The sequence below is a fragment of the Papilio machaon genome, chromosome 16 (assembly GCF_912999745.1).
Source record: "Papilio machaon chromosome 16, ilPapMach1.1, whole genome shotgun sequence".
Lineage (NCBI taxonomy): Eukaryota > Metazoa > Arthropoda > Insecta > Lepidoptera > Papilionidae > Papilio > Papilio machaon.
This window is the reverse complement of record NC_060001.1, coordinates 1,999,833-2,010,339: the sequence shown is the minus strand read 5'-3', so window position 1 is coordinate 2,010,339 and position 10,507 is coordinate 1,999,833. Positions and strand designations below refer to the sequence as shown.

General features: G+C 32.5%; 2 protein-coding genes across 2 annotated transcripts; both read right to left on the bottom strand.

Moving 5' to 3' along the window:
- Positions 1 to 2,440: 2,440 nt before the first annotated feature.
- LOC106715781 (dihydropteridine reductase) lies at positions 2,441 to 3,575 on the bottom strand. The gene has a single exon (XM_014509134.2). It carries the CDS (start codon positions 3,253 to 3,255, stop codon positions 2,551 to 2,553), a length of 705 nt encoding a protein of 234 aa, XP_014364620.2. The 5' UTR covers positions 3,256 to 3,575; the 3' UTR covers positions 2,441 to 2,550.
- Positions 3,576 to 5,828: 2,253 nt separating this feature from the next.
- On the bottom strand, positions 5,829 to 9,301 carry LOC106715746 (ninjurin-2). Its single transcript, XM_045681620.1, has 3 exons — positions 9,146 to 9,301; positions 7,935 to 8,111; positions 5,829 to 6,023 (listed from the first exon to the last, which is right to left on the bottom strand). Exons 1-3 carry the CDS (start codon positions 9,248 to 9,250, stop codon positions 5,829 to 5,831), a joined length of 477 nt encoding a protein of 158 aa, XP_045537576.1. The 5' UTR covers positions 9,251 to 9,301.
- Between the last annotated feature and the right edge of the window lie 1,206 nt (positions 9,302 to 10,507).

The following is a 10,507-nucleotide window of genomic DNA, read 5'->3' as shown; positions in this document are numbered from 1 at the left end:
ATGTAATATAAACGATGCAAATGAAATCGAAAAAATAATCCTACAAAAATCTAGTTGTTGGTCGATTGCATTTAATACATCAGTATGTGCGCGTGCACACAAAGATAACCATTTACATAACTATTCCCCGCATACGCACTTCACCCCGCAACTGGATAGCCATTTTTATTAATAAAAATAAAACGACTCATAGTATTTTGTTTGTTAAAAGTACTATGCCCCTGTTTTTTTTTAAATATTAATTTATTATTAATTTTATCACCGTCGAGTAAAAAGAAACTGATTACACATGTAAGAATTTTAAAAATTTTGTAAACCTGGATTTTTCTGGTAATTAAAAAATAACCATGTATAATGTACAATTCGTTTATTATACATCATTAAAGATAAAAATGAATTTTATGTTAAAAATTAAATGTCTTTAGAAAGTCTAGTCAAAGAAATCCCGATTGACATTGTCTTTAATACAAGAATTAACCTATTGAATGTGCATATTTTACAAAGAAATACACACTTGAAGGGTTCTCCAAAAATGATGAGTGGAAAAATACATAAACGAGTATAATCAGCGTAAATTATATAAGTTGTACGAGATTTTAGTCTTAAGTTGTAAGTTAGTTTTTTTACGTGATGTAATTTGATATATAAGATTGTTAGTTTGTAGCCGCCTAATAAATTTTAAAAAGTAAATATTTGTGTTTAATTTTTTGCTTTCAAAAATCTACTTTTATACATATTCAATACCATTCAGTCAACCAAAAAATATTATTTTGAGATATTAAAAATTACACCTATGGTTTATCTTTGAATATAAAATTCGAACATCTAGCTGTATATTTTTAATGGTGATTTAAAATATCGCATAATTATAATTACACTTTAACTAGCTAATTTTTACAAAAGTTTATCAAAAATGATAACAAGTGACCCTTAATGTGATGATTGACAGCGCAAACATTATTACGTTTATAAATTTGTACGTTCGTGAATTGAATAATAAATTCATTCGAAACAAGTTTTTTTTAACTGAAAGAAATCAAGAAGTAGCTACTCTCGATCTACTTTCTAAAACGAACGCTGGTGAAAGTAGTCGATGAACATCGTACGATTTTTAAAAACTATATCGTTGACTGTTCATCCATATTACTTGATAATTAGTACGATTAACCAGTTAAAAAAACAAGCTTCATTCTTTAACCTAAGGAAGGTATCAATGTTGAAAAAACTGAGATTGAAATAAAAAATATCGTTATCTCATTTTCTTTCATAGAGAATGAGGGAGACAGTTTTTGTATGAATATTTCGGCAATGGAAACCTACTGTGATACTTTGATACCTAAGAACTTTGTATCTAAAGCCATTATGACATTAACTTTTAAAAAATTACGTAATACACACCACATCCTGTATACGTTGATACTGTGAATCTTACTAATGTTATAAATGCGAAAGTTTTTATGTATGTATGTGGTGACATATCTCCAAAACTGTTGATCGGATTTTGATGCGGCTATATTATTAACCTTGTAGAACTTAGTCTGGAAGAACGCCTAGGTCAAGCACTATTTTTTTTAATCCGAACTAACGAAGTCACGGGGAAATTCATAAAAATTACTATGGTATTACCCACCTGTGACATGTAGTAAAAATATTAAGGAAAATGACTAAGATATATTTAATATTCTGCAATTCGGAAAATCTATGGGTATTTCCAAGGTACTAAAACATGTTCCAGAAATAATACATACATAAGTTAAAGATTTGAGTTTAAAAGTGATCGACGCCAGCAACAACGTTTGCTGCACAAATTAACTGGTGAAATACCTCGCCCACACAGAGAACAGGCGTGAAGTGAAAGCAATACCGCGTTTGTTCTAAAGTGTGTACATTCCAGAGACCTAATTTTAGTCCCCTTTCCTTATAACAAAAGGATGGGAAGGAAAACTGGATTTGACAGAGGATGGCACATATAGGTAGGGTATATATCCTGTATCTGTGCCTCCCTTCCTCTGTTGGTTAAAGGTCAGAAACACACCTGCTAGCTATATTTTGGTACTTTACAAGAAAATAAAATTGAAATTGATCTAAGCAATACAGATTCAATTAGTTTTCGAAGAATGATGGGTAAACAAAATTATAAAAATACCACTTTAAAATTACACATACAGATAACACTGATCAAAGTGTTGGAATGAAACAGCCACTACATCTCAAAATAACATAAAAGAAAAACAAAATTGCAATTAACAACATTTATTTTATCACATACTCATTTATTCAATTCACATTTAGAAGCAACATTTATTAACACAAGAAATTATATTTCTGCTTAAAATAATGAGATTGTTCCCTTGTATATATTACAATGAAAAGTTCACAATAGTTCACAAAAGATAAGTCACATTAAAGTGAAACATTTTTAAACATTATATAAATGACATCTATAGATATATTCATTAAATGTATAATAAAATTGTGCAATATGTGGCACAGGCAAGATCTACTAAATAATATTTATTGTTACAGCACAGATTATATTATTTGTTCTGTTTACTGAACGATTAATTCTGTAACATTATTCTTTGTGACTAGCGCTACCAAACTGCCACTGGCTGGACGCTCCTCTCCTTTAGTCCACTTATCAAATAACTGTGCTACAAATGATAGCGGAGTCCAGGTGCTAAAGTCAGCTTTAGGCATCCATTTCCTATTCATTTCTGTATCTAATGTCACAGGCATAATAGCTACCGCCAAGGAATTTTCTGGAAGCCCAGAATCCTTACTACCAAGTGACTTTGTTAATTGATGTACTGCAGCCTTAGCCATCCCATACCCAATCATACCTGGAGTACCTTCCAAAGCAGCCTTAGCACCAGTCAAGGCTAACAATCCTCCAGGAGTCAAGTATGTAGCCGCAAGGGAAGCAGCAATAGTAGAGCTCCATACCGACTGACGCCACATTAAATCAGCTTGCTTGCTTAAATCCTTGGCCGCGTTTCCACCGGCCCAACCTCCGGCTACACATATCACGGCATTCACTTTCTGACCTTGCAGAGCCGTGCCGAGTTCCTTAACAACGTGCTCCTCTTGCTGCAACCACGAGGCGTCTTTCGGAACTGTGATGTTAACATCTGCGTTTTCGTTCGGGTTTAAATCAATGCTGGCCACCCAACAGTTGGCTTGCTTAAAATGATTCACACATGCAGCACCCAAAGCACCGCGGCCGCCGTAAACAACAATTCTGCTGGTCGCCATCGTCACGTCTTACTATAGTCGCGTTTGAAAACTTACTAACTATGTTATAATAAAACAAAGCAACAAGTATTAAGTTATTGAGTAGGGCACGAACGATACGTACTGCACCAAGTTAGCCTCAGTCTGTCTCATGCGCTAACCTCGACACTCACTTTTTATTAAATTCTATGACACAAATAACCATATGACCACGAAGGTTTTTTAAAGTTTAAAAAAGTTAATTGTTCGTATTAAACAGCATTCAGATACGCGAAAAGCTTGTGATAAGAACAATCAACAGTTAGATTAGAACCAATAGCCAACCGGTCAATACTTAATGCGCAGGGCCGAACTTTGCGCTGAGGCACGGTATATTTTATAATTTTGTTTTGGATTATATAGTAGACTTAGCTCAAAAATAAATTAAAGAAGTTTTTATACATATTTAATAATTTAATAGTATAACTGTTAAATTAAGTATCGTACACCCGCGGTAGTTAGTTAGTTATTTTACCATACGTCATGAATTTAGGAAGCCTAAGATGATGTCTTTTGTTCTTTGTATTTATAAGTAGTAAAACTTGTTTTTTTTTTTTGTTACTATTATACTGTGATTAGATTTTTTAGTTTCTCTTTCTCTTCCTAAAACTTTCGACAATTATTTATAAAACAAAGGTACAAAGTAAATTACCGAATCCCTTCCTGCAATTAGCTGTCAATCGACAGTGACAGCTGGCAGCTGATAACTTGCTGATAATTGACGTCTAGGACGCGCACTTTTGATCGGACTTTTAAACTTTTGACTACGCCATCGCATCGCCATCAAGTCGCCACCTGCTTGCTTTTGCTCTTCAGTAGTTCCACAGAGTACTTTCTTATATATAGGAAGTAGTTCAAAACAATTTTGGAATAACCTACTTAGGAGAGCACATATTTTTTTTTGTTATTAATATGCCCATTTGCATAGAGTTATATTACCTCCAGATTATGTGTTTCATACAAGTTTGACATTTAATCCCAAGAAGATTTTTTAAATGTCATTAAAATCTGCGTGAAACAAGCGTTTACCAGTATAATTAAAATCCCAAAGTCGGAAAAATAAAGTATTTAAAAATTAAAAGTAAAATTAACTGAAACATTCATTAAAATGTTAACATTGCTACTTAATTATTACACAATATTGTGTAATAATAAAGTATAACAACAATAATGTTAAAAATTAAGTTAACATTATAAAAATCTTACTAATATTATAAATGCGAATGTTTATATTTATGGACCTTAGGACCTAATAATGATCTTGATTATTCTAGTCAATAGCCCAATCAGATATTTAGCCAAAATTAATGCTACAATTCTAAAATTCAAATAAAACGCAAATGAATAAGGTGTAAATTGCTTTATTATAATATCATGTACCTATAGAAGTAACAGAGTAGATCATTAACTAATATTAGACATCGTTTAAACATTAACGTACATATGTGTAACTTTGTATAAACTAGTGATCGCCCGCGACTTGGTCCAGTTGTTCCGTAGAATACCCGGAACAAAGATGACCTTCCGGACAAAACATACAGACAAAAATAATTTAAATTGGTTTTTCTTTAAATATAAAAGTACACGTGAGAAATAAAATTCTAAATTAGTGAAAAACGAGTTCCAAGTATTGTCCACTTAACTTTTTTACATTGCATAAATAGTTACATTCAATAACATCACAGTTTATTTAGTTTTATCGAAGAAGAAAATTAAAGCCAAATATTAAATTCGAAATAAATTTGCTAGCAAATCACAGAATAAAGTCGCAGGAATGTACATTAAAACTAAATAAAATTGCGATAATATTATACCGTTTGTTCGCATGGACGAAACAATAACGAAAACATTATAATGTTTATAAACATTATATGACGTTATTTTTTTTAAATAAATGGATTGGAACTTAATCGAACATCAATTGTATCGTATACGATAAAGAGAAATATCGAAACAAAACATTAATTATGAACTTTTAACGTTTGATATTCGGTTAGTGTAAAGGCACGGTTACATTGCTTTAATTAATTATTTACGAATATGTATGTGCACATGCACAAGTCAAAAAACATTTAGTATCAATTTCATGTTGGAGATAAGTAAAGAATATGAGTTTAATTAAACTATATACATATTTCTATACCATAATAAAGCTAATTTTTTGTCAATCTCTTACAGTGCTTACAAATTAAGCATTTACATTTGTTGAATTATCTTCAACATGCATTGAGTAGAACACGCTTATAACAATGTTTAATGTGATACTTATTATTTTAAATATTAGACTGGTATTGTTCAATATTTCTGCTTTTTGTTGATCTCGAACATGATTTATATTGAAAATTAGGCTCAGCACAACAGCGACTACCGCGGAAACTGCCTACGAAGAAAAAAACAAAATTAAAAAGAAAAAATTACATAATACACACTGGAACATAACGAAATAAATTAAAAACGAAAAAAAAAAAAAGCTGACACTGCCTTAATTTTTTTTATATAAATTGGTGCTGCCTTATTTTATTGGACTTCAAAAAATATATAATACGGTGCAATCTCTAACTATTCCTATAATAATCTTGTTCGGAGAGAGCTGGGTCAAATCCGAACGTCATTTTGATGACGTCACAGAAGACCACGCCTGTCATCAGTCCGACCGACAGGTGGTATAGACCGTTAGCTATCTTCTTTCGTTTATGGTTATTCTCGTCGTCCAAAGATGATATTATAAGAGCCAGCACTCCCGCAATTGCCTGTGTTAAAGCACGACTTTAGAAAATAATCTTTACTGCCGTCAAATAAAGGTATTTAAAAACTATATATTTTATATTAGCTTTGAAAGTAATATAAAAAAAATCTTTTGCGAAAATACTGACAAAATTACAAAAACTATTAACAAAAAGTACTAAAAACAAATTAAAACTTAATTTTACGTAACTGTTGCATTGGATTTTCGCAAATATTCATTATTAATTAGTTTCAAGCGTTCTAACACGAGAGGATTGTTAGAGTATTCAATTCCGAAAGCGGAGATCACTATGTTGAGGACAGAAATTGTGAAAATAAAAATAACGATGACGTCATTAAGGATAATGGCGGACGGTTGGTCTTCGTGGTCGTTAAGGTCCAGACCCCCGATCACAACGAACATCAGCCCAACGAAGAGCTACAAAAATAATAACCTATTAATCCAAATAAGAATGGTCAGTATCGATTTTAACTTACAAATAAGAAAAGAAATAAGAATTGTGAGATGTAGTCACTGGGAGCTACAGATGCAAAAACCTTGTCATCACTAAATTATCAAAGGAATATAAAAATTATAGAATAACTTTGTTAGGCCCTTCTTTGCTCAACGTTTCGAAAAGCTTACTCAATCAAGTAGTACTAAACCTATGTCACTTGTACTGCTTTGAATTAATGCCCGAAACTATGTAACTACATATATATAACTAGTCACAAAACGATTAAACATATTTATTTATCTAATAGTATTTATATTTAACACGTATAATGCCACGTAGTTAGATCGAAGTTTTATTAGTTAACACTGAAAGTGTTAAATAGCATCGAATTCCATATATCTAGCCAAAGAAGAGTCGAAAGCGGACACAAGAACATTGAGCACGGTCACTACGAAGGCGGTTGCTGTTGTCAAGTAGTTGATGTTGAGATCGGAGTTGCGGTGACGAGGTTGCTGGAGGCGGCAGTCACGGAGAAGGTTCAAGGTTAACAGCACCAGACCCATCGCCACCTAAACACCGCCTTATGCTCTATATTTTATGAATGGTGAGAAACCAGCATGTTTATTTTATATAATAAGGTGGCAAACGAGCAAGCGGCTACACGAATACGCTTAAATAGTGAAGCGACCTTTGCCCATAGACATCCGTAATCTACAGAGTTCGCTAAACCTCAGGTAAATTACCTTCTTTGAATATCAGTAACATGAAAATAACTTGTAGGTTCCGTTGCCTGCCTCTAATTGGACAAAAATTAGGTAAAACAAAAGAAAACCACTCACTCAAAGCTTACTTATTAAACAAAACGCAAACGCATTGATCGAAAATTGATAATTCACGTCTTACTTCTGCGAGGTTGACAACTGTGATTCAATTCTTGCTTTAGATTTAAAGTGAAATAAAGAAATCATTGAGGTCAAGCGACTACAGAGTCACGCTCAGGACAACAAAGTCAACAAAAAACGTGTGAAAACGCAAATCAACTTAATTACACTATTGCATGTTAATTTAAGATTTATCAAATTAATTTTCTAGTTTTAACTTTAAATTATAAGAAATCGTTGACCTTTATATACCTATAATAAAGGTTTACCACAAAGGATGTATCATTTTCAGTCACGCAATTCTGGCTTCAGCTATTATCTTATTCAATTGGAGATACAGCTTTCACGAGTTAATACAAACAAAAATCTACTCTAAGAGGAGCCTTCAGTGACAATTAATAAGTGCGGCAGATAGACAATAATAATGTAAGCAGTGCAACGTGTTAACTTCAACTATGTATACAATGTAATTGTGAATTTTGAATGTTGAAGCACTTGTATAAAAACATAATGTTCTTTCTCACGCTTTGAGACAACAATTTGTTTCGAAAGTGTCGCGGCAGTAGAATTTCAGAGTAAATCATGTTTGTCTTCTCACCTGTAGAACTATTGACACACTGATGAGTATAACCAGTAGGGTATAAAACTCGTGCTTCTGTCCGACTTGTAGCACATACTTAAGCTGCGACGCATTCGACGTCAGCAGGGCGATGTCCAACATGCCCTGAGCGACCGTCTTCTTCGTCGCATAGCGATTCGCGTCGAGGCCTTTGATCTGCATAAAACAATAAATTATAAATGCCGCTGACTAGAATGTGGCCTCCGGTACACATACTCATCAGAAGAAATAGGAATTTCTTCCACTACACGTTTGTCTTTTCACCGGTCTAGCGGACCATTCATGCAGTAGCTTCGCTGACTCTGCCACTTTTAAAACCCCTTTTCACTAGCGGAACTGAAATTTTATTTTACGAAGCGAAGAGTTAATTTTGCTTAAGTATTAATCTTTATAGTTTATTACAGTGTATGTAAGACCCACGCCCGTAACCTAGAGGTGTAAATAGACATTACAGACTTTTCTTTTATTCGATTCTATGACGTTTTCCTCGCTTCTACTATAGATACTTATACATTGTACTAACAATTTATTCATTTCAAATACGCAATTTTCATTAACAGCATACTTAGCTTAATATCAAGTAGGCTAGATTGTAAATATATTAATCACAGCCTAAAGCTGCATGTGGCGCTTGGTTTATAGTTAGTTATTGTTATTGTTACTAACATAGTTCGTAAGTATCCTACTAACTAAATAATGAGCTTGTATATGCTGCTTGAAATAAAGATTATTATTATTATTATTATTATTAAGATAAATAAACACCGCTTAAATAATTTATGACTATTGTGACAAGTATTTTAATGCATAAGAACGTATACTTAAGCTAACTGTAAAATTAAATAAAATATAATTGGTGGTAGTGATATGGAGGATGAAGCGATACTGGTAAATTTGTAAAGTAAAATAGCCACTGTGGCGCTACCCTGTATGTATGTTTGCATACATAGGGAGAAGCGCCACTCCGCAACTTAGATATCACTAGCACCAATAAATTGAGACATGTAAAATTATGTTAAGTATATCAAAATGTAAAAATAATGTAGATATCAATCATTCAAATAAATGGGAGGACAAGGTCTCTGACGCATTCGTGTAGGTAAAAAAAAATATTATAAAAGTGAGTGACGATATTTACAATATAAAGTAAGGTTTTATAATTCACAAAAAATAATTAAAAACTTATTTACATCATCAAACACTTCTGTGGGAGCATCCTGTAGTTTCGTACCGATCTCATCTAAATTGACAATATTAATTTCTTCGTTAAGTCCTTTGCCTTTGCCTTCGGTCATTATCACTTAATTTAAAAAAAATCACTCGTATTAAAAAAAATCGTCCTTTCGAATTCGTTGGCGGATTCTTACTGAACTGTGTTTTACAAAACATGCTGTTACGTGCACTTCCGGACGACAAGGTCAATTAAATTCAGTTTCGAACAATTGAAACGATATCTTCACTAAATACATCATTGATATGATTGAATTTAATTTAATCCCACATTTTGTTCTTCCAGATGCTTTGCCTATCTTTAATCTACAGAGTTCGCTAAACCTCAGTTAAATTAAATTTGAATATTAGCACGTGAAAACTTGTAGACGCATTGCCTTCCTCTAATTTAAGGGTAAAAGTAGGAAAACGAACGAAGACCACTCACCGAAAGAACTATTCTTATTAACCTATGTTTACGTATGTTTCAACGGACCTAAAAGGTTACAGTATTTTCTAAAAAAAGTAAGTGTAGTAAGTAAAAAATAAGTGTGTTTATTTAAAATAAATACGATTAACAATACTAACTGTATGCTTTAGTTAAAGAATTTCATCTTCTTTTCCTATATTTGCAACATGAAAGCTGGGTAAAAGAAACCATTTTTTTTTAATGCTTTTGTCCTAACAAAAGGAAATTAGTACTCACCCCATTTGCAATTCCCGCAGGTAAGATAGAAGCCATTTTAAATTTGTGTGGCAAAGTCACAATCGATGTATGAAAAAAACTCTTGTAACTACTAACAAATAATAAAAATCTTACAACCAGTTCGTATGATATGTTCCAACAGAATGTAAAACATTTTTTTGGTTTTGTATTGACTTTGTCTTTTAAAATTTAGATATAAATATTACACAGAGAGAACGTATATGCATTAGCTTCGGTTTCGCCAACAACTAATAAATAAATCGATGCGGTTTCCAGACAACGAGTTGAGACACAACAACATTAATAATATTTAGGGAGGTGGTGATATGCAAAGTAGCAATAAGAACTGAAAAAAAAACCCTCATACTTTTAACTCCATCCCACACTTGGATGCCTCTCGCCAAATAAATATTTTTAAAATTTGATAAAAAAAAGCGAATAGGCCTTGCCCTGTCCTCTTCTTTTAACTCTCTGAGCGCGTTACCTCTTTCCAAAACGCAAAAATTTTGTGAAAAAAACATAAAATGGCTGTATGAAAAATCTAGTCTCACTCTTTCGTGATCATCAAAATGACTCAACTAAACTAAAAAGACATACAACTTTAATACCTATTCATTAATTTTGGGTAAGTATTCGA